This window comes from Triplophysa dalaica, chromosome 16, assembly GCF_015846415.1.
Source record: "Triplophysa dalaica isolate WHDGS20190420 chromosome 16, ASM1584641v1, whole genome shotgun sequence".
Lineage (NCBI taxonomy): Eukaryota > Metazoa > Chordata > Actinopteri > Cypriniformes > Nemacheilidae > Triplophysa > Triplophysa dalaica.
This window is the reverse complement of record NC_079557.1, coordinates 3,855,688-3,881,424: the sequence shown is the minus strand read 5'-3', so window position 1 is coordinate 3,881,424 and position 25,737 is coordinate 3,855,688. Positions and strand designations below refer to the sequence as shown.

The 25,737-nt window shown below is 37.4% G+C and overlaps 1 protein-coding gene across 3 annotated transcripts in view; it reads left to right on the top strand.

Annotated features, from left to right (window-relative positions):
- LOC130438100 (polycomb group RING finger protein 3) overlaps window positions 1-25,737 on the top strand; it is an 80,357-nt gene that overhangs the window by 11,491 nt on the left and 43,129 nt on the right. For 2 of the 3 annotated variants that reach the window (XM_056769881.1, XM_056769880.1), the window contains 9 exons: window positions 3,405-3,502; window positions 4,560-4,677; window positions 5,597-5,693; window positions 8,451-8,506; window positions 9,176-9,286; window positions 14,630-14,715; window positions 18,117-18,254; window positions 19,462-19,542; window positions 20,313-24,981. In XM_056769881.1, coding sequence (XP_056625859.1) covers window positions 3,488-3,502; window positions 4,560-4,677; window positions 5,597-5,693; window positions 8,451-8,506; window positions 9,176-9,286; window positions 14,630-14,715; window positions 18,117-18,254; window positions 19,462-19,542; window positions 20,313-20,360 — 750 coding nt within the window. In that variant the 5' untranslated portion in view covers window positions 3,405-3,487 and the 3' untranslated portion in view covers window positions 20,361-24,981. Of the gene's footprint in view, window positions 1-3,404; window positions 3,503-4,559; window positions 4,678-5,596; window positions 5,694-8,450; window positions 8,507-9,175; window positions 9,287-14,629; window positions 14,716-18,116; window positions 18,255-19,461; window positions 19,543-20,312; window positions 24,982-25,737 lie in introns of those variants that run through there. The other variant, XM_056769882.1, reaches the window with a different exon arrangement.

The following is a 25,737-nucleotide window of genomic DNA, read 5'->3' as shown; positions in this document are numbered from 1 at the left end:
CACAAAAAAACCCTCTTGTCTGTGTGGTACCCGTCTGAATATTGGTGGTGTGTTATTTTATAACCCTCTGAGACGATGCTCGGCTCAATGCTGCGGGTGGAGATAGGTTTCCCGTATTGTCAAGAGATTTCGGTCTGCTCTCATAGGGTTGTGACGAGACACTTATCCCACTAGACGAGACACGAGATGAGATGAGATTATTAGACTTTTTTATAGTCTTTAATTCACCTTATGCAATATGAAATCAACTTGTACTTTATGAAAACACATTTTATGTCTATTTTAATTAATTATATTATGCAGTAATTAACAATTTGTAAACACTGCAAGTGTTATGTCACAAACTCAAATAACTGGCAGTAATTACACAAAATGTAGGCTTTGTTTTCTTAACAGGGGCAGCTTTAATAAAGAGCTGTGGTTGTTTTCTCTATATGATTTTGCAAAGTGCTCGTGTTGGCAGGGGTGGGGAATCGGATCAAATCACACTGTCAATCCTCCTTCCTACACTGACTGAACCCTCATAGCCTTCATAGAAGCAGTTGAAACTACACAAAAACATCATGTTTTTTGCTTACATTGCACATATGTAAGGGACAAATGATCCTTTTTTGCCTGTGAATATATTTAAAATAACGTAATGTGAACTCACAATTGCTATACTGTACTTGTGGTACAACCAGCTCAGCTGCTGTTCACCAGTGCCACCGCCATAAACCCCCATAAAAACTAGTGCAATATGCACAAGGCACTGCAGATGCGCATGAACGTTGAAACCAGTCCCTCTAGCGCGTGTTTACATCGAAAAACGGTGGGAATGTTGCACCTAGGGATGGAAAATCCCTCACACAAATGCTCCCTATTATATTTTTAGGTTGCACAGGTTAAATTTAGGGAGCATATGCGACAAAAATGGTCGCAATTTTGAGGCCAATTGCGTAAGGAAATTGTTTTAAGTTAAGATTTCCCTGTTAGACCGACTGCTGTTATTCATATGGCACACTTATCCTTACATGACCTACATTGGTCTCCGTGGAGAAGAAGTGTCTGTAAGTGTACTAATTTCACAGGCTAGTGAACAGACAGAAACTCCCATGCTGCCCATAGTCGTCTCTCTGTCTGGACTCAAGCGGGCTAGAAACGCATGTGTGGGCATATGCAGAGGTGCTCGCTAATTAAAGTTAAGGCCGCTGCCACTTTGTGTTGTGTGAGGTGGGGATGGGCATCTTGGTCATTTTGTAAAAGTGAATACGTAACAGATAAATCATGTTTTGTGTGCATTGCTGTCCTATCTGTGCTGTTTCTTTTAAATTGTACAGAACCAGCCAGATGTTTTTGGCTATTGCAATGCATTTTGCTGTTTTTCTCTCACGGTCTCACACTGTAGAGTTGAGGCTTTTAAAACTTGCTCACATCAAAAATGGTAAATATGGATGCACATTTTTTATCGGAAGGATAAATTATTGGCCGATATGAGTTAAATTAAGTCATTTTTATTGCTCCGATAAATAAATGAAATCTGATAACTACATCTGATAAACTATGTTTGCTGGTAAAGGAATACATCAGTCGGATTTATCCGAGATTCACCGGCTTTCTGAGTGGAAGTGACTGCAGATTTAATGCTGCGTCGATTTAATGCTGAACGCAAGATGCTTTATTTATTTACTGTTAAGATCACTCTATAGGGAATGTTAGTTGTTATTTACAGAATTTTCACATTTCTTAATGTATCTATATTTTATTAGTTGACTAAATAAATTTGAAAGCCTTTAAAGAGACAATTAATCGCCATAATCTCAATCATTTAGTAGACAGTTAATCGTCAGCCAAATTTCATAATTGTGACAGCCCTATGCCCTACTCCCAACGTAATTTTCTTTTGTCTTTGGAGCGAGTTTTAGCACACCATCCCCATTAAAAAAAATTCTAACACAGAGTATATTGTTTACTTTAGTTAATTGAAGTAAATGTGCTAGAATTTTTTTTCTTACTAACACTTAGCTGAAAATAGTGCGTAAGTTAAGTAAAAATTGTACTACAAACATACTGGTTTATCAACATATTTGTATATTATACCCTATTTTTATGGATTTTTTCCCCTGTATGGTTCAAATTATAGGTTTTATAATATAATTTAGAAGTGAATACTAGGCTATATACTGAAGCATTTTTTTTATATATCGTGCATCCCAAATGATAATCCATGATAACCTTATCCGCAAAATTCTGTCTTTGGTATATTTCACATTTTTAACGCAGATACTTTTAGATTGAAATGCCGTTTAATTGGTTGTCAAAATATTTTTGTTCAACGTCCGAAAAACGCTCAAAGTGAATGATATTGTTATTATTATAGTGTGTGTTTAAACTCCTCTGGGCTGTCAGTCGCGATATATTGTAGTGAACATATTAGGGGAAAATATTCTGTTATTGTGATGAACGAATGTGATAGTTGTGTGACTGTATTGCTTTAATATTTCATTCAAAATTGTATAAAAACAATTACATTCACATTTAGTCATTTAGCAGATGCGTTTGTCAAGAGCGACTTAGTAGTGGAAAACAATAGAAGCAATTTGTGCAACAAAAGAACAACAATGCATAGGTGCAGTAAAACTAGTCTCAGTTAGTTTACCACAGTTTTTATATTATATACATATAATCTAGAATATATTAAATATTCTAGATTGATCTTTGCTGTCAATTCTGATTACTTGCATTCACGCATCCTCATATGGACAGTTCCAATGTTATGGATGTGACATGTTCAGTCAAAACTTGAAATATCAATGCTCAGAGAATGTATTTAATAGCAATATATTGACTTATCTGTTTATATTTCACTAAACACCTGTTGATAGAGTCCAGACATCAGAAGAATATCAGTCTTGGCACAAGATTTCTATTTTTTTTTAAAGAGTGGAAAATGATCTATAAAATATAATAAAACAAGGATGCACTTTTCTGAAAGACAACAAACTTTTAAGGATGTCTGTGAATCAAAATGCACAAACCAGAAGCAATAATACCCAACACATGGAGAAGGGATAGCTCTTCATAGAGCACATTATAGTTATGGATGTGACAGTTCACTTACCAGACAAACTTGACATTTGCATGAAATTGCCCTTATCAGTATTGATTTAATTGAAATGATTGTTGAAACTTTTCCCTTTTGAGTATGAATGCATGTGAATAATTTTGCTCAGCACGCAATTATCTCAGAAACACGGTTTGTCTTTTTGGCTTTTATAACTGAGACGGATAAGAATGTGCCTAAATTTGCCTTTCAATGGAAAATATTTACAGAAAGAGAGTGAGGGAAATATTTTCATCCCTGTACATATTTTGTGTATAAATGTACTTGCTTGTGTATAAATGAATGTCTGTGTTTCTTACAGCTGTGAAAGCACAGGATGCAGAGCTAACGCCACACCGTGTCTCCCAAAAGAAGCCTGGCTGCCAGACCCTCAGCAGTAGACACATGGCGGCAATAGGGGTAAGCGCATCACTTCCTATCTTCTGAGATGTCATTATAGTCTTGACTTTCTGATCCGACTTTAAACAATCTTTAAAAAAGGAATAGTTAACATCATCATCTGCTCAGCTTTTTGATTCTTTTCTATCTTGGTTAGACAGTTTGGCTGTTTTAAATGTTTAATCGGCTATATTCTATATCAATGACTATTATCTGTGTTAAAATAAAAGATTGCGGATATCAAATATTTAGCATCTGCCATTCTGCAAAAAATAAAATCGCATTTATAAAAACATGTTGACTGTATCTCAATCTAGTTCTTCCTCCCAATATATTTAGATTAACTCAGTTCACCAAGAACAGAACAGAAGTGCTTTCACCAAACTGTTTCTTTAAAAAGTTCTTCAACACCTAAACACAAAAATGTAATCTCTGTAGATGTTATTTATTCTCTCAGTTGTAGCCTACTGGAGTGATTGTGAATAATCTGTTTAACCTGTATTGAATGTGAATGGTTTGTGTCCTGATATGGTTGGTGTTGTGATTGATAAAACTGTCTGGTCAATACATTCTGGCTGCTTCACATTGGTTTATCTCAAAATAAACATCACTCCTAGTCTGTAAAACAAACAGAGACGTGGTGATAGTCAAACAAAACAAAGTCTTGTTGACATTTTATTTACTTTATTTGCATCCTCTTGTTTTTTTTATTTCAAACTCTTTCTAACATTTTTTTTTTTAAGCAGTTTGATGTTTAACAAGCGGAGCTGAGCTTAAACATTATCCACCTGGCATATTTGAGTTTATAAGTTAAAATAAGTTCCTTCCTTATGGCCGAGTTGTAAAATTCTGTTGTTCAGTTGAAAGAGCGTTGCTTTAGCGGTCATTGGTTTGATTCCTATGGTACACACATACTGAGACCATAATGCATTTTTTTTTTTTATGAATTGTGTAGAATGTATGCCTGTATGAGATAATCCGCCTATACGAGAATATGTAACCTATTTTGCTCCAGGTTTTCATGCAATTAAATTAATAAAAATCATCTTAATCTCTCTCTATCTTTTTTCTCATCCAGAACCCCGATATGTTAACCAGAAAGATAAAACTGTGGGACATCAACGCCCACATCACCTGCCGTCTGTGTGAGGGGTACCTGATCGACGCCACAACGGTCACCGAGTGCTTACACACCTGTAAGTGTCTTTAAATCAGCATCGACTAAATTATTTCAATTTTAAGACCACCGTGTATATCGCTGCTGTCCTTCTGAAACCTTGCGTCTCCATATTTCGTGATTCTTATTTTTGCCATAAATCATCCCTATTATTAGTCACCCTTTTAATTTTTCACTGGGTTTTGCACATATCTAACCCATAAAAACTGTTGTAAAAGTTGACAAGCACTTTTAAATACAGTATTTGTAATTAAACTTTGGACATTCAGTAGGTTTCAGAAGGAGAGCAACGATATAAGCATTAATGTACAGTCAGCCAGTCATGATGAAGTCCCCAGGCGTTGTTTTGTTTCATGGGCTTTCATTTACAATAATGACCAGCTGTCCGTACATTATCCAGCCTATGACACCGCTTCTTACTGAATAAATAAATGAAGGGACATGAAATATTCATTTGAGTTGAATTATTATTCGAGAAGCAACCAGAAGGAGAGCTGAAACCAGACCACTGTTCGAGATTACAACAAATATCAAGATTTGTTCGTTGAGTCCCGACTGTTTTAGGTGGTGGAAAAAATTGTGCCAGAATCTTAGTAACAGTGCCGGTCGTGTATGAAGTTTTTACAGCCCTTTTTTCGGAAAGCTTTTGTATGCAGTTCCTAAGGTACAGTGAAACAGAAGTCGCAGTGACTGAAGTGAACACTAGATGCCAGTCTTGTCTCACTTTTGACTTTATTTAGCTTATTTAAGTGCTTTGAAACAATTCCTTAGTATTGTCATTAAACAATATATATCATTTTACATCATTTAACTTTCATTAAGCCTCTAGTACTATTACAATGTATTATGTCCTGAAATAATCGCTGTTGTTCTTTTGATCTCGTACATAGGAAATTGTATATAATCTAAAGCGTATTCACATTTCTCTCTATATGCAGTTTGCAGGAGCTGTCTGGTGAAATACCTGGAGGAGAACAACACATGTCCCACGTGTCGGATTGTCATTCATCAGAGTCATCCACTGCAGTACATCGGGTAAGACACACACTGGTCTCTATCGATGCGAGTCCCAGCTCGGCCCAGCAGGGGTCCACCAGGGCACACTCATGAGTCGTAATATCTCTGACTGCTGTGCGCGTGTCTGTGTGTGTTCATAGCATGTTGTGCATCCCTTTGGGTATTTGTGGGCAGATCGGCTTCCTCCTTCTCTCTTTGTATAATGGTGAATTATTTATGTCCAGGGTGGAGCATTCCTCTTTGGGTGGAACGTGGTAGGTGCACACAGCCTACTTAAACATCTGCCGATGTGACCAGATGAGTTCTCTGCAGCCCTGGTTCTGCATCTTGATGTTATCTTATGGAGGACATTGTCTGTTTTCTGTGATAAGTAGCTGGTGAATGAGAGAGGTTTACAGTGGTCCATGAGACTGGGTAGAGTGCCAAGGCTTAAAGGGATATTTCACCCCAAAATAATAAAAATCAGCATTTATTCGCACTCATATCATTTCAAACCTGCATTACTTTCTTATTCTGCAGAACACAAAATTAAATATTTGAAGAATGAAGAATTGGTCCCCAATGACTTGCGTTGGTTTTGTGTCCATACAATAGAAGAGAATCGGGACCAATGGGTTTTGGTTAACGATATTCTTCAAAAATTCTTCTTTTGTGTTTTGCAGAAAAAAGTCATTCAGGTTTTAAATGACAAGAGGGCGAGTAAATGATGACAGAATTTTCATTTTGGGGTGAATTATCCCTTTAAAATGAGTTACATATGCTGGGTTGTATAAACCCATGTTAAAATGGATAAACCTCTATGAAGAATTTAACTTAGAGAATTGTGGAGAAAAGTAAAGAATATTCCCTTAATTTATTGGCTAGTAAAAGTGTGAAACAAAGAAACGCACACCGATGTGCTCAGTGTGTAGGTGAGTATAAACATCGGTGTTGGCCGTCCGTCTTCCCCTGGAGTATCCCTACTTCTGTGTCTGATGGATTTACTGGCACTCTGGGCCGCATGCCAACTCTTTCATAATTGTCATTTAAACGCATAGAAGCTTGAAGTTGCGCTCTGATGAGAAACAATTTCCGAAGGCATTAAATATTCACCACCCTCAATGCGCTTCCCCTCATTTTTAACAGTGCAGAAAAAGAGAAGCTCCGGCCGTGCGGAGAGATGAAAGCCTTGCGGGGTGTGGTGTACAAGAGGATCATAAAGGTTTGGGGGTCAGACCGGCGCGACTCCCTCCCTGCATGATCATCTGATCTTAGTTTAACACAGCGGAATTAAGAATTGGTTGTGAATATAAAAACTGATTCATCTTTGTTATAGCGGCAGATCATTGATTTTCATCTGTCTCATAATCGTACACCCACCCAACACACAAACAAACAGAGTTTTTGTTGCTAATCTAGCTAAATGCCCGTTACCCGTCACCACCGGGCCTTCTGGCCCCCTCGTGCTGGCGGTTAATTGGACCTCTACCTGCTGGGATTTGGGAACAGGTGGGGGCTCTGGGTAAGCACCAGGGACACAGGTGCCGTGCTGCCTTCTGGCCATGAGCTCTCTCATCATCTCGTCCTCAGAGAGCAGATCGACTAACAGAGAGCTGGACTCTGACACTGAACATGGCCTGTATTCTCAAAGTGGCATGAGAGCAGATCTGAGATCAGTTTCATACTGACCTTACTCATTTGGAGCTATAAGGAAGATGTGACCTGTAGTGAACTAAGAGGTGTATTTGGCAAAATGTTCTGAAGACAGTCTGGATTAAAATGTCTTTACTTATTTCTTCATTCAGTTTTAATGTAAATAAAGCAGTTTAGTTCTGTGAACTAAAAACAAAATGTATCCTAAATTTCAAACATTTTCAGAAAATGAAGACTACAGAAACAAGTCAAAGTTACAGAAAAGATGCTCTGTATTTTTTCAGACCTAAAATACTGCAGTTAAAGAAGTTTATATTCACTTTCAGCAATACAATAGTCATATTTTTGTGTGGTAATCCTGATTTTATCACCGTGACTGTCATTCCTGATGTTGATTTTGAAATTCAACAAACCTTGGACTGAAATGCCCATAATACATCTAGAAATCGTGTGAAAATTTGGAAGGGTCTTGTATTTTGTTTTCACGGCTGTATGTATATTTTACATTTATTTCTGATCATTGATCATCTTTTACATGTGCATCTACATGCATTTGCATGCTAGTCTCTCTTCTAATAACTTTTTTAAATATTAAAATAATTAGTTCATTGCAGGCCATTTTGATTTGCACATTTGCGATATCTACAGATTAAATTGATAAAAAAACTGAGGTATTACATTATTCTTTAAATAGTTATAGAATTTTGATTGTATATTGTATAGTCTATTTTTAGTTTTCCGATTTGATTGTCTTTGTCCTCGAAAGTAGAACTAACACAACAAAATGTGTTAATAATCTCAGAGCTGGTGCCTGTGATGCCTGTTGGCTGCTCCGGGCTTCCACTTATGTGTTTTGTGGCATGGAAACGGAGCCTCGGATGAACATGTCAACACACGCTCAATAGATTTTTACCTCTGAGCTCTCATCAACAGTCTGGGAGAGCCGTCAGTCATGGGAGAATTCACAGTTTCCGCTTATAGAGACGGCTACACTGTATGATCATTATCCATCACAGTTATGAGAAAACATTCATACTGAATGCAAATGATAAGCATAATTTTCTTGGTATATTTTCGGCACTTTTCTTTTCCCTAAGCTGTTACTTGCTGTAATCATGTGCATTGTGTCTTTCTCTCCCTCAGACATGACCGAACAATGCAAGATATTGTGTATAAATTGGTGCCGGGCCTGCAAGAAGGTTTGTGGCTTTTTATGTGGTTTCCTCTTTTTATATTCTTCACCAGTTAGATAAATTTGCAGATAGATAACCATGTCAGTGTAATGTTCTGATGTCATCATTCATAATCGAAGATGCAATAGATTTTTCCCTTAAAAATGATTTTATTAAATTAATAAAATTACATTTTTTTAGCAAATTAACACAATATGTGATCTAGGACAACAAAACCAGTCTTTTGTTTTTTTAAAACAGCGTCTGAAAGCTTAATCAGGAGTTCTACTGATGTATGTGTTGTTAGGATATAACAATTAATGGCGGAGATAAAACCGTTTAAAACTCTGGAATCTGAGGGTGCGAAATATTGAGAAAATTGCCTTTGAAGATGTTAATCAAAGGCACTTTAGCAGGCCATCCACTCACAAAATAGTTTTTATATATTTAGGGTAGGAAATGTACACAATATCTTCATGGAACATGATCTTTACTTCATATCCTAATGCTTTTTGTTGATCCTTTTGACCCATTCATGGTGTTTTTGGCTTTTACCTAAAATGTTCCTATGCTACTTAAGACTCCACAAATTATAACATTGATCTTTGTGGGTAAATCTCAATTGCACTTAATCTGTCATTTTGTAAGCATCTAATTGGTTTGTCGTAATTCACTCTGTTGTTCTCTCCTGTGCAGCCGAGATGAAGAAACAGAGAGAATTCTATCAGAAGTTAGGCATGGAGGTGCCTGGAGACATTAAAGGAGAACTGTGCAACACAAAAATCCACACCGACACTCAGCGTAATGGTATGTCTCAGCTTTCTTCATCATGTGGGAAAATCCAGTTATATTACAGTGAAGGAAAATAGTTAAGATTTCAATCTGGATTAAAAAACATAAGAAATTTAATTTTGGATAAAAAAATGAATGCTTAGTTTTAGGAACATTAATGCGGTCTTTGTGTGAAATGTCTGAATTGCTCAGTGGTAAGAGCATTGTGTTAACAACGCAAGGTCGTGGATTCAATCCAAGGGGATGGCACATTCTTGGAAAACAAAATGTATGGAAAATGCAATGTTAATCGCTTAGGATAAAAGCATCTGCCAAATGCATAAATGTAAATGTACTTTGCAATTGTTTTTTTATTGTACTTCCTTGTATCAGCTACTTCAGCAATACTGTAGATCTAATAGATCTACATCACAAATCTAATAGACTGATGCAGAGACGACGTACTTTTGTAGGCCAACATGCCACAATCGGCAGAAGTAAAACGCCAACACAAGGCTATAAACAGACTACACTAGTAGTTTAGGGGTTTAACCGAAAATTTGTTCCAAAAACTCATTGACTTGGGGCGATGGAACCGGAAATGTAAAAATGCTCACTCGCCTCCGGGATTTGCATACATGAAAACGTCATCTCTGCGGTCCTCTATTGCTCTGGAAACAGGAAATAGTATGCAGTGACAGGAAATGGCTCGAGGAAAGCTTATAGAATCCATTTTGAACCCTGACTGGTTGTCAAGCGATCATTTGGTGTTCTGGGCGCACACAGTGAAACACATCTGTGGACCGCAGCATGTTGGTCTTTTGAATAGAGCTGTCAGTCATTTGTGTTTCTGCGTGAAGGCTGTGTGCCTTTGATAAGTGGCTTATAGATTTGTGGTTCACTGTGGGAAAATGAATTCAGGGAGGTTTAAATGTGTACAACGGCTGTCTAATGCTGCTTTCACACAGCACGCGTCAGCAGTGCATATTTTTTCGTATTGCACATGTTAACAGATGAGAGCATTCATACCGCACTTGTAAGCAGCGCGTGAAGCAGCGCATGAAGCAGCAGTGCAGCAATCATTTCGGCGCCGAGTCTGTTTTTGCTGCGCTGCTCACGCTCAATTAAAGCGACGGATCATTCTTTACATCCAAAATCCACATGGATTGACAGTCGCCATGATGTTTAAAAACACTTTTGCCAGTTTATGCCCAAAACCACAACGGCACATTTAAAGGATTTATAATACAAGTATATCTTAATGAAGGTGTGGATAAACGATCACATTACGCTGTCAGTAGAGATGTAACGATTCACCTCGAGCCGGTTGAAAATCGATTATAAAGTGTGACGATTCAAATCGGTTGAGGTGTGAACTGAATCGCAATTCATTTTTTGAACAGCATGGGCCGCCATTCTCACTGCAAACATAAACGTGGACATGCTGATATTTCTTAAATACAAAAAACTCCAAGAAAAGCACAGACGGTATCAGTTTGTTTATATTAAATAGCCTTTTTCTATTAATTTGTTTTAAACTTGTAGTTTAGTTTTATTATTTGAAATAAAACATACTTTTGTTATATAAAGAAACGTGAAGCATTTAAGATATAATGCAAGTGAAGTGGTTCATTTCTAATTTGTTTCAACTCATTTTGTAAAAATAAATCGTGACTAAATCGCATCGTGAGCTTAGTGAATCGTTACATCTCTAGCTGTCAGTGTACTATGTGAAACCAACTGTCATCGTAACCTTCTGAAAAAACAGATAAAACTACACAGACATCATCTTAAATGCTTATATTGCGTATGTGTGAGAGAAAAGCGATCGAATCACAAGTCGGTCTCTCTCCTATGGTGAGTTAACCCTTTAATGACTTTGTATCCTTCAAACCACGATGGAATTTTGTTTATAACTTGTACTACATAGATCTAAAAGAGCATGAAACATGCGGATATAACAAATCATAGTTATGCAATCTACTTTTCTGGAAGATACTTTGCGATAAATCTTTGTTTCATGATTTATGTTGTTTACCAACGATTTTTATAGAAAGATTTAGTCCCAGCTAATTCTGCTAAAGTTGCACCCCGGAGGATCCTTCTTAAATCCCATCACATTTACTGTTACCAGGCTGAAAACAGAAGTTAGCCATCTGGAAAGTATGGTACAATTGCTACCTAAGCTCGTCCCTGTTGCCACCTCGACCTCGGACAGCTTTCTGCCCATTAACCACCCAAACGAAAGATTTATTAAGCTGGAAATCCCACTTTCTCCTCACCTTCACAGTCTGCTTGCCTCAGATTAGCTCAGACTCCGTGAACTTATTTCCAGCTGGGGAACATTTTAACTATCGTTAGATGTGTTCTGAGAGGGTCTTGGTCCTATAACAGCTGAAGCTTAAGGCTTAAAGGGATAGTTCACTAATGAAAATTCTGTCATCAGTTACTCACCCTCAGATGATGTTAATACAACTCAAAAATGGATTTGTCGTTCTTAGAGTGATGGTTCACCCAAAAATGAAAATCCTGATCATTTGCTCACCCTCATGTCATGTCACCTGTATTAATTACTTTGCTCTGTTACAATACACAAAGAAAGATATTTGTAAGAATTGTATCAATTTTCAGTTTTGTGACATCATCCAGTACCAAAGTAGGACAAAAATATTGTGTTTTTAAAACCTGAGCTCATATATTGTATATATATTATTGTGTACATATATAATATTGTATATTTTTGTTCTGTTGAACACAAAGTGAGAAATTCTAAAGAATTTAGGAACACAAACAGTTCTGGGGCACCTTTGACTACCATTTAATTTTTCCTACTATGGCAGTCAATGATGTTCACAGAATTGAAAATAGATAACATTCTTCCAAATATTTTAAATTATATAATTCATACAGGTTTGACATGACATCATTAGATGACAAATGAAGACAGAACTATCCCTTTAAGAATGAAGTAAACCGTTTTTGGAGTTGAATTATCATCATCTGTCCCTCTCCTGCGCTCAGACTGCATTCCTCTGCAGAGTCAAAAATCTCGTTCTTATTGCTGCAGGGAGCTCTCGTGTGATGCAATAATAATGTCATGGTTATGTTTCAACAGCCCCTCAAACACCAGCACAAGTGTCTCAAACATCCTGTATTGCTCCGTAACTAAAAACCTGTGTTGGGTTGGAGTTTTTTGACATTTAGCGGAAACGAGAATCGTAAAGGTTGCGAGGATCTATTGAAATGTCAAGATCTACAGAAATAAGTCTTCAGAGGTGTATAAAGACCTTGCATATTATTACCCGGCTCGTTAGAATGCTTGATTCTGATTGGCCAGTCGCAACATTTGCAGGTTCGTTATTCCCAGATAACAACCTCTCAAAACAAATAAAACACGGTAACCTTGATGCAGCAAATCATTTTGGTTGTTTTTTGACAAATTAAATGTTGTTTAAAATAAATCTTTACTGACATATATGACATTATTTTACAACTGATTTAACAAAATAGCCTGTTTGTGATATCTGAACGTTGTTTCTTTCCTTACAACCGAAAGTAAACAGCTTTTCCTCGCAGAAGGTCTGCATTCGGTAAAATATTTCAAATTTACATTTCATGTCGATTTTTCGAGTAGCCACGTAAGAAGCGGGATAATGTACAAGCGGCTGTTATCGCAAAAATAAGTCCCTTCAGCTTCGAATCATGTCCTGATCACACTGTCAGGGCTTATTTCTGCGTTAACAACCAGCTGCCAGAACATTAGCCTTTAGTGCTTTGAAAGGTAGAGAGTTGGAGTGAGCCGTTGGTTGCAATTTGCGAATTCACCTCTAGATGCCGCTAAATTTCATACCCTGGACTTGTAAGCTATTGATATGTAACCTGTTATTGATCATTATATAAATTATTTTTCTCTGTCCTCAGTTTGTAAAATTCAATGTACTTTACATTAAAGGATAATGCACATATTTTTTTATTCTGTCAGCATTTACTGGCCTTTCCTTGTAGGGAAAGATACCCCTTGAATGGGGTGTTCGAATAAGTAGAGAATAAGTTATTCATGACAGATTTTTCATTTTTGGGTGAACTATCCCTTTAATGGACAGTACAATTATGGTGGCTGTATAACACCACGAGTAATCGGTTTAAATAGTCAGCTCTTGCCCTTTTTATTAAAGCATAATCAGTATGCTTGTGTATTATTTATAACATTGTACATTACATATTCAATCTCTCCATGTGCGACCATGGAGCTGTTGTGATAGGTTTATAGATTTTCTAGGATCCCTCAGATATTACCAACAGAGGTTACACTGTTCAATGAAGAATATTCCTATTAGGATATTAAAATCTAATTTTACTATGAAAACTAATTGCAATGTAAATCCCTGTTTATACGAGTAGAGTATTTTTAGTCCTGTATAAATATGTAATGAGAGCCCTGGTTTTCTCATCTGAGGTGTGGTGTGTTCTCATTAAAATGAGAATAAAATTAATCCAGTTGTATTCATGAGGTGTGAGATTGTTTGTGTGGGGAAGCAGGTTGAGATAATTACTTTTTTTGAAAGGTTTGATGAATATTTCTGATTACTATATAATGAAAGTCTCCCATAAACCATAAACTAACAAGAGACATACAGCCGCGGAAATAATTAAGAGACCATTTTAAAGCACCCTTTCAGTTTTTCAGAATTTACTTTTATGTGTTTCATTCATTCATTCGTTATTTAACCAGGTTACCAAATTTTGAAAAAAAATATCGTTTCTATCTGCATTTATTTGCAGAAAACTGGAGAAATGGGTCAAACTAACAGAAAGAATGCTCTGTATTTTTTCAGACCTCAAATACTGCAAAGTGAATCAAGTTCAAATATTATATATTGCTGTTGGATGACAAGTACAACAGACACTAGACTGAAATGGTCACAATACATCTACAAATGCAGATCTTTTTTTCCAACATCTGTATTTTAAGGTCTTAGAAGTACTGAATTACACTTAATATAATTATAATTAAACATTGATTAAAGGTTGGGTTAGTTGATTAGTACACAACCCATCTCATGTTCTAAGGGTGTGTGATAAAATGTTTTAAATAAAACATATAGTTGTGCCAACCTCTTCATTTTCTTCAGTACTAACTATATATGACTTTTAAATGAATGTATAGACGAGATAATAAAAAACAGCCTCTAAGAGCCCAAAATATTAATAATAATAATAATAATAACCATTTTATTTCTCTATTTTATTTTGATGACTTTACTAATACCATATAAATTGTGGAAAAATATGAAGAATGAGTAAGTGTACCCTAAACTCTTGAATGGTAGGATGTGTTACCTAAAATCCTTCAACATGTTTGTTCTTTTACTTCCCCAGGTGACCTGAAAACAGAAGATCCGTCCAAGGAGGCAGGAGATGAGAAGGCAGAAGAAGACAATGATTACCATCGCAGCGATGAGCAGGTAAAATTTATTCTAAAAACAATTGTTTGCAACATACATATGGTAGTATACTGTGAAGAATGGCAGTATTTCATTCCAAACATATGCCAAATTCCTCGTCGCTTCCTGTGTTCCTACACTTTTATATATACAGACTCATATAATGTTGAATTTGTATTCTTTTCGTCCTCTAGACGCTTCTTAATAATGTAAGAGAGGATTGTAGGGCTGTTTTAATGTCTTGCAGTATTTCAGTGCTTGTGTGTTTGGAATACAGATTCCCTTCATTAAACAGGATCTGATCCCAGTGAAGTGTTGGGCTGCTCGGTATACGTATATAAGCTGCAACATTAGTTAACCGGTAGAAATGTTGTGTCTATTAACACATGATAGATAACTCAACTCAACTCAACTTTATTTATATAGCGCTTTTTACAATTTTCATTGTTACAAAGCAGCTGTACATGAGACACATTGAATACAAGTATGAATTCTAAAGATAAAGAAACGCATTAATGTTAAACAACTTGTTTGGCGTCCCTTTAGTTTTTTAAGTTGCATAGAAACTTTGCAGCTGGTTACAAGAATAGAAAATTCAGTTTTCGGTCGAAATATTTCTTGATTTGTAAGGTCCTATTTTGGATTATGTAGTATCCATCAACAAGTATATGTACATATAAGGTGTAAAAACGAAATATTGTTTTAAAAGGCAGTTTTTCTTACCTTACTTCTTGACTGACTTGACTGACGGACTTCTTGACTGACACCCGTCTAATCCCCTCCTTTCCGCCAACCTACTCTGATCTGATTGGTTAGATGGTCTTGTCTGCTGTGATTGGTCTACCGCGAATGAGGCTCACGAGCTACCATGTTTGGGAGAGGAGTGACGTTTTCGCAGCCAGTCCTAGCAAAACATAGGCGGGGACTATACATAGTTGACGAAATCCGTGACTGAAATCCGTGACTGTCGACTCCCTTTTTTCCAAGCCAATAACTTAATTCATACACCCTCGGCTTTACAACTTGGTAGACTTCTTACATTCACACACTGCAACATAACACAACGCATGAAATGTAATTTTCATGACTTCGTATTATGCACTCTTTAATCGAAGTGATGCTGCCAGTCTTATGTTTTATGAATTATCTTTTTACTTTGCGTCCGTCGAGCACCAAATATGAAGGAAGTAAATCAAATTTATGTACATCATTTGTTGGATTATCCAGAAATGTGCCATTTGTAAGAGTTTTTTCAGCAACAATAACTATATGTAATGTATCCTTACTATAATTTAAATATTCTGCACGTTGCCCACCCCCAGGGCAGCACGTGTGCATGAACGAAAAAGAGATTGATATTTCAAGATATGAAAAACAAAGTATGCTAGTTTTGAAAAGGATTTGTGTGTGTCGTGTTGTTGCAAATCGATAAAGATTTCACCACACGTGTGTTTTGGTCTCCTGTGGTCATATCAATTGGCATGCTAGGGAATGAGGAGGGATTGTGCGTGCGGCCATCTGTTGTTAAGCTGAGACGGGTGCATTGGACTCATATATAATGTAAAAACTGAATACATTTTTTAGCTGTATTTGCTCGGCAACACTTGAATGACTGCGAACATTTTGGCTAATGTGTGTGTTGGTGTAACACATACAGGGTGACCTTGGGTGGAGGGATGACGCCAAAGCGAACCAGACAATACTGCTTGTGCAGGACGCGGGAAACTGAAGTGAAAGACGTTACATGCTACACGGATTTGTTTACTAAGAGATTCTCTGGGTAAAATTAACCTAATCTGGGTTATTAAAATATTATGGCTTTGACAATCTGAGCCTCCCATTATGGTGTAATAAATTCAACTTTTTGGGTTAGAAATTAACAAATACATAATCCTGTTAAAAAATGTCAGTTTATATTTCCCCGATTCACAACGCCAAGCTTTTAATGATTTATAATTTGAGCTGTCGGGGCGGATTTCGCAAGAGATGACATTGACGTTTTTGAACTTCAACACACAAAGGGCCAGATTTGCTAACATCAGACGACAGCGCAAACGCCTCTTTTGGCTTAAAAAACTACTGTTTGTATTTACTAAATACACAAATTAGTGGACTGTTTTTAAACTGACCTTATTGCATATGCATTTGTAGGAGTTTCCAAGCATGTTTAGTAAATCGGGCCCAAAGTATATCAAATATCTTACACCTTTCTGCAATGTTTCACATAAAGATGGCGTTATATAAAGATGGTATAGAGGCAACAGTTACTGGTTGCATTTGATTTGGATTCAATGAGTCATGATACGATTCCATAACATTTTGTCAATGGATTTACACATTAAATATAAAATCCAGGCCACCCTAATGAGATACAATGGAATGATGGTTCACTTTGAAACATCGCGGTTGCCCAATAATAACAGTCCATTTCATTTTAAAGTAAAGGAGCAACGAAAGCGAACAAAAACCAACCAAAACCAAAACCGACTGCAATAGTTAATAGATTTCTTGCTCCAAAGACAAATATAAACTAAATGATGGTTGTTTTTGGAGCAAGACAACTTTTGCTTATGTGAAAAGAATACAGTTGTGTGAATGACCTAAAATGGAGATCGTATAATAAAACTCAAGGGACCTTAGTCATTTGGTCACATCGCTCATGTCCTTAACCAATCCAATTATAAAGCCGATTTGTGAGAGATACGAGCCCGCAGTAATCCCCTAGCAAACCAGAATATCTGCCCTTCTAAAATTGGGTTTTAAATCACAATAATCAACAGCTCGTGGCATCTCGGGAAGGAAAGATTTCCGTGGTGCCAGCTGCAAATAAAAGACCACCTTGTTGTTCTGGGATACGAATGTCTAATTGGTTGAGAACACACACATGCACACGTAAGCACGCACATGTACGGACGGACAACTGTGTTTGTGTAACATCTCTTTATAGCTGGCCTGTAACTTAGCACTTCCTCCATTTACTGCCCACTGTTTGTGTAAGGACAGTGGCAGTGCCCGGGCCTCGCTGACTTCTCTCCTGGCACCGTTTGACCTTGAAATAGGCCTGCGTTTAGCCGGCAGGCGCAGCTGTCGTCTTCATCTTTCTCTATTACGGTGTTGTGGGAGAGAACTAGTCCAAATGGGCCGCTGTGCCACTCTGAACTCTTCAGTCACTTATCTGCACCAGGACAGAGAGTGAGAGAGAGAGAGAGAGAGAGAGAGAGACAGTTATGAAATCCGTAATGTGTCTTGACTCTCTGAAGCCCGCTGCACCTGCCGGGCAGCCCGAGGCGACCACGCTCGACTTGACTTTGGCTCCGTGTCGAATGATGGTGGACTGCTCGCTGGCATCTGCTGCTGTGTTTGTGTGTTAGGTAATGCGGTGGCATCACACAGGTTTTACTTTCTAACTCTTTTGTTTTCAGGTGAGTATCTGTCTGGAGTGTAACAGCAGTAAACTCCGAGGACTCAAGCGGAAATGGATTCGTTGTTCGGCTCAGGCCACGGTTCTCCACCTCAAGAAGTTCATCGCGAAGAAGCTCAACCTGACGTCTTTCAACGAGGTGTGTACAAACCCCCGGCAGACCTACAGATCCGTAGACCCTAGTTAGTGAAGAGACCGAAGCCATTACATGCTGCAGTTTTTTTTGCAGAAGTTAACTTGTTGGAGACCTTTGCCACCCCGTTGCCCATTTCTCCGTCTTTCCCTTTTTAACAGTCTTGTGTGACTCTGCACAGAAGATATCAAAGCTCCTCCGCGCTGTCACACTTCCCCGCGACGCGTCGTGTTGTCAGAGATAAATAATAGCCTGTAATATCATTCTCATTGTGTCATGTATCGCGCTGCAACTGAAGACAAAACTTGACTAATTATTGGTGTTCCGACACTCCTTATGTGTTAAAAACGCGTGGGCTTACTGTCACGCGTATCCATCAAAAAATCCCCCCGCAATATAGCTGTCAGACGCCTGTTGTTCTGTGCACATATGGAGAGTTATTGCTGCCATGGCTCCACAATGCCAGAGACCTAATTTCATTTATGAATTGTTTATTTTACCAAAAGAAAAGTTAATCCTAATAAGCATTAAACGTGTCATCATTCAGAGCATCACTGGGTTACACATCTGAAGAAATGCTGTAGATGTTTAGTACAGTGAGCTCACAGTCTCCAGCAGGTGGCGCTGTGGTAGTGTCTCTTTCGTTCTCTCGATGAGCCTAGACACTCCAATGTTGTGCGGTAGTCCGTGCAGAGCTGTTTCTCTTCTCATACTGATAGAAATACACCTCTGGGTGTCTGGGGCTGCTCTTGTGCATTGAATGTTTTGTGTCTATTGTTTTGGTTTAAAGAATATGTGGATGTTCTGGTTTGGGGTACTAAGGAACTTTTATTCTTTTATAAAGCACCATAAAATCTGGACTGTCCTCAGAGGCATTTGTACACAGTCAGGTTTTACTCCGCATTCCATAATCCTTGATTCTTATTGGTCAATTGTGGCTGTCAAATGATGTTAAGCTGTACTATTGATTGCTGTACCAGGAAGACGATTTCCTACATAGCTGAACTCTATAAAGCACTCTTTCTGCTCATATTATTAAATAATTTTAACTTGAATCAATATTTTTTGTTTTGTTTGTCGTAATAAGTGGGGCAATGCGTCTTAATGTGTTTCTGATCACCCTGTCAGGGTTTATTTACCTGGTTAATAGTGCTGTAAGATGTTTTGCTTTTTCATTAAAAGATATTGTGTGTTTGTTTGCGGCATTTTTCAGCTGGACATCTTATGCAATGAAGAAATCCTAGGCAAGGACCATACGTTGAAATTTGTTGTGGTAACAAGATGGAGATTTAAGGTACTTTATTTATTTTTTATTTTTATGAAAACCATATATATATATGTGTGCATTATACAGCCATGGAAAAAATTAAGAGACCATCTCATTTTACTATTTACAGGTTTAGGTAAAATTATCATTTTTGTTTCATTTTGTGAACCGCTGACAATATTTCTCCTAAATGTTATACAAAAATATTGTTTCTATTTGCATTTATTTGCAGAAAACAAACGACCTCAAAGAAAACAAGTTCATTTTTAAGTTCACTTTTAAGCAATATAACAGTAATATTTCTATTATGTAATACGTATTTAGGAAAAGTTACAAAAATATATTTTATGTGATTTCATCAATATTTATGTAAGTGTTTCACATTACTGTCGGATGACTTTGTCACTCCTGAGTTTGATTTCGTTAAAATTTAACAGAAACTGGACCAGAATGGCCACAATACATCTAGAAATGCTGATGAAATGAACATTCGGAATGACCTCTTTATATATTTGTAAAGGGGCTGTCCACATACTGTTAGCCATGCATACAGTGTATTTTACATTTATCTTTTTCACCATGAGCATATTCATATAACAGATACTCAGGAATTGACATTTTGATGCAAAGAGCAAATATTTGCCATTCATACGGTGTTCTTTTGAAAGGTTGCATATCTAATGCATCCTGGCATTTGCAAAAAAATACCAGACGCCCTTGAATTTCTATGCCTTTCATTTTTATTCCAGTGACTTTCAGTCATTTGAATGCATGTGTGTGTTTTGTCCGCGTTCCAGAAATCGCCCCTCCTCCTGCATTACAGACCCAAAATGGATTTGCTGTAGTCGGACAAAAAAGGTTGGTTGTTTCCGGCCCAGTGCTCCAGGACACTATATATGCAGAGACGGTCAACGCCCACACCAAACAAAAACCCCGACACAGATACGAGCCAGCAAACAACAAAAGCTTCACAGCTACCGCAACACTGGCAGCTTACGGGAACAACTGCTTTCGTCCGATATGTCCTAAATATGTGAAAAATTGAGAGAAAGCATATATTTATACTTTTGTATAGACGAGAGAAGTGAAACCGATTGGTGCTCTGTTTACACATTAAAACAAAAAAGACAAAAAAATAAGGGAGCTGTGAGAGAAGTTAAACGTTTTTCTACCATTTGACTTCGCTCCTAGCTCAACTGTGGGCAAAATGATTGGTGCTCGGGATCTGTCAATCTCCACGGAAGTGTTGTCATACACTGCTAACCAGAGGAGGCGCAGCGTTTCAAACGGACCGTTCTCTCTCAGGTCTCAACCAACACTTCTTGGGAGCACAGCAGAGCCTTTCTAAGCTTATATAAAGGCGGTTTATATAAGTTGTGTGTTATCTCAGAGCAGTTTCTTTTAATTTTTTTTGCCGCCGCTACGAGTGGAATTGTGAATAGGCAAATTTATGTGTAGTATTTATGTTCTATTTACCAATATTGTATATAAAAGTTGTTAACAGAGAGAAGGAATAAGATTGTGTTAAAGAAACAGAGACTGTTTAGAGTGCTTTTCCAGAAGTGCTTTATCTTGGGCCGCGTTCACGTGGCCGCGTGGATACGAACATATGAATTCAAGCCAGATTTCTTATCAGCAAATCTTTTATCGGTGGCGTAGACCTTTATGTTGCAAAAAGCCACATTGTCTTTAATATACCAAGACTTTAAGTATGTCATTATTAAGTGTGGCAGTGATATCATTTGGATGGGGTTTGGAAAGCAGAAGTGCTTTGAATCACGGTTCCTCTGAATCAATTTGCGAGGATGTGTAATGACGAATCCTTAATGTTAATGTCTTAGTTTAACAGCCAACCGCCCATTCTATATATATATATATGTACATCAATCCCGCCTGAACGTCATATATGCAATGTATCACTTTTTAATTGAGACAAACATGATAAAACCCTGACAGATCTCCATTCCTTTGGGTATGAATGTAACCCACATGTATCCGTCCATGAATATGTACAACTGTTTGTTTTGTTGCTATCTTTAGTGCCAAAGGCTTTATCCCCCCGAATTCACTTATATTCTGCATGGCAAGCTGTACGTATGGCAGAATGCATCTATGAAAAGCGTTTGACCTGAACTTATTCGATACAGAGGAATTTATCCGATTAGGTTAGTGAAAATTGGATGTTAAATTGATTGTCCTTTAGTTCTTTTATTGCGTGAGCCCTTATTGAATCTTGTAATATTTTTGTTCCATTACGGACGTCTGCTCATTCAATGATGGACGAACTTCAGTCGATCAAATTTTAAAGGGCTCTTATCTGATATGTAACCGCAATGTATTATTTCACGTTTCTTAAAGCGCTGATTGACAACATTTTGTAATTTCTGAACGTTTGATGAAAACAGTTATTAAATCGGTCAACTTTACACGGGTAAATGCCAAACCAGCTTGACCAAATCTTTCTGGTTCACTTCGGAGTTATTCCATATATTCTGATGTTTTATATATTCTATAATATTTCATAATCGCATAGAAACACTCAGCACTGAAATGTTTCATCTAGTTTGGACTGCCCTTCCTCAGTGTCTTATAATGTGAATGATCTCAGTTGCATCCCAACGTCACACTTCATCATCTCTTCTTTCCCGTTTCTTGAGTTGCATCAAAATAATACTGTAAATTCATGTCAAGCAAACATTCACATGGCTAGATTTCCAAACCAGACGTCTCTGTACAAACTAGCAGACATGCTTTTGCTGTTTTTCATTAAATGCCTCTCTCTTGTTGTGTATTCTCAAAAACCAGCATTTGGTGTGAATGTCTAATGCTGGAAGGGTCTTACTTTCGGGGGGTCAGGGTGTTCGATTCATTTGATTTGAGCCAATAAATGGTGCTAATGTTTTGTACCTTTTCAAAATAAAACTGAACATGGTGCAGACCACGAGCGAGTCTTACAATACCTGTATTTGTCATAACTTGCTTCTTTGACGTAATTGGTGCTCTCTTGGGTTTGTGTAACTGCCTGTCTCTCAGAAACGGGGGGGAGCTGGTTCAATGATTCATGGGGTTTTGTTTACTGCTGTCCCAGGAAACTTTGAAATCGGTCTAAATGTAGCAGCACATAAGACTGTCGTCATCTTTTATAAACAACACTAGCGGTTAGAGGTCTGCCTTGCATCACTTTTAAGTGTGGGTTCTTTCTGTTAAACCTCTATCACAAAACTCTTTGAGGTTGTTCTTTATTGGTGTAAGTTATAAAGCTGTGTTTCCTGAGCCAGGAGATGGAAGTAAGGCTTTCCACTCTGGTATTGTTTAAATCACTGTTTTACTCTCCGAGGGCCTCGTTGGGCATAAGAGGTGTGCGTTCAGAGGTAGATTCACTGCTATGCAGTATTGGGTAGGGATCAATGCTCTGGCCGTGTTATCAGGCTTGCATTGAGACATCAACGCTACTTCACTTGACAGGCAGGCTATAAGGAGCTTACCGGAGACCTGCTTTAGAAGCTGTGGACTGTGTCCAGACTCGACTTGCCAAGATTGGAGGCTTGTCTCCATTTCCATTTACTGGATTTTTGGCAGCGTTTGGTTCTGTGACAATGGTGCCCCATGACTGACTTAGAAATTTGAAACTGAGACAAGTAGAGATGGTATCAGTCTAAACCTTGGGTAAATCTCAGAAACGCTGGCGCAAACGTGGGGCTTATTTTACCCCAAAATCAAAAGAAATGTGAAATTGTACTTGCACGAGTTCTGATGATTTTTATTCGCATTCTGACAAACCTGTCACGGGACAAACAAAGTATATTCTGATTACTGTAATGAATAATTATATTTTATTACAAATGTAAATTATTTATACATTATTGTAGTATTTGTACTGCTCTTAATTTATGTTTTTTAATAAAACCACTGTATTACTATGAAATGACTTTCAGTAAATCACGCGCCATTGAGGATATAAAAATGCACACAAAATTGAAATAAAAAATGGAATGGGCGTATTTTTTTATAAAAAACAAAAACAAAATAATTTTCTTTTAATTTTGGGGTACCATGTGACCTTACATGTTTCTGTGATTTACCCATTCGTGAATTTGACAGCATTAGACTTTTCAACCAAACAATGCCCGTCTATCATCATGTGATGTTTCAGCTGAGCTGAAAAGCACTTCTTATTTATTGTCTTTTAAAAAGCATCCACCGGCCCTTTAAGGCGCCTTTTCTGTTCTCATCATTCTCCAGTCGTTCTCAAACTGTTAGTTGTTGTATCGCCTCTAATTCATCATATTCTCATTAGGACTCTGTGTTTAAAGAGTGACTCTGATCTGCTCCGTGTGACACACTATTAAACCAGACTGTTCTGCAAGCTAAGAAACTAAATCCTTTCTAATAGGGTTTCTGTCTTCTAGGCGTGTCACTTCCCCACATTTCCATGTTTCAGTTGATCGAGGAGATTTGATAGGACGGTTCCGAGCAGAATTGATCGAGGGGTTATTTTGATTGGTCAGTTGCGAGTTGAATCGATTGTGGTGCTGTCGTGAATCATCGGTTTTATGTCGCATTGATCACGGGTCTGATGGTTGCCAGATATCTCCGTTTGCTCTCAGTTGGAACATCCCTGTATGAAATGTATTGTATTGGACACCAGATTTGAAAAGCTGGTCAACCGCAGATATTTACTGTATACACAATGATTTTCCTTTTTTTACTTTTAAGAAATCAACTTTCATTGTGGCATCTTCAAATGAGCCATACATCTTCATGCTTCTCTAATGTTCCCCTAAATGTTATTTATTTATACTGTATAGATTTGTGTTCTGCCATTGCCTGTATGTCATGATCTGAAATATTTAGATTTGTCGCCTCATTAATATCTTTGTACATGCTTTGATATAAACATGATGAGAATCTATCACTTACGCATTACAATCCATCTCCTCTGTCATTCACCATATATAATCCTTCCCTCGCTTTGTGTATAAATGATATTTCAGCGTTGGGTCGAGTTCGGGAAAATCATTCAGATTGGGTCGTGCAAACAAAGCGATCGTTTCGTTTCCAAGGAAAAATGTGCAATATGTGTCTCTCAGATGGTTCTGAAAGCTTCATTCGATTTATTTCTGTTGGTTAGGTGCTCAGGTCACAGATAGAGTCCATACAGTTCCCATCCCTCTGATTGTACGGGTGCCTGCTTGGCTCATTTCACACTAACGATCCATACATAACACATGGTTTTCCCTATGTTCTTTTCTTTTAATTCCTTTTATTCTTTTAGAAGTAAAACATTGACATGGTGTCCTCTTCTTGTCTGTTTTCTGGCATAATGATTATTTATTGCACATGGTTTCCATAGTTACACCAAGGTGTTTTGTTCGAACTGGGCTCGAATTTCTTACAATTTTATGGAAGCTTTTGTTGAAATTTTGAAAGTGTGTATTTCATGAATAAATGCCTTATAAAAACGTGTCTCTTTCTGCTTGTATTCTGATTTAATTATGTGACTCAATTAAATATTAAATGTTTGTGCAATTGTTAATTTCTGGTTGGTGCACCATTAAGAATTCAATTAAAGAGATATTTCACCCAAAATGAAAATTCTGTCATTTATTCACATTCTTGTCATTTAAAACATGTATGATTTTCTTCTGCATAACGCAACATAAGCTATTTTGAAGGAAGTTGGTAACAGAACACCATTCATTTCTATTGTATGGACCCCAAACTAATGCAAGTGAAAAAGGGCGATTTAACAGCATTCTTCTTAATATATTTTTTGTGATTTGCAGAAGAAAGAAAGTCATACAGGTTTAAAATTACAAGAGGGTGAGTAAATGATGGCATAATTCAATTCCTAAAGAACCAAACAAGATGCAAAACGGTTAGATTTACAGAAGTTTAATTCATATGGTCCGTGTAATTTTTGGTAATTAATTTACAATTGTACTCGCATTTACATTTAGTCATTTAGCAGACGCTTTTATCCAAAGCGAATTTAATTCTATAGACAAAATGGAATTAAATGCAATGGATTAAATTCTCTCATTTGTTATGGTGCGGTGCAGTTGTAAATGAAACCATTCAGAAATCTCAAAATGTCATCCAAATACAATGGCTTTGCTTTTCTCATTGAATCCCCAAGTGAATGTTCTTGAACTGAGGCCTTTTTAGCGTGTTCAAGATACTCTTGCGAGACCAGCCTCACTGCCTCGAGTGCTGAAATGC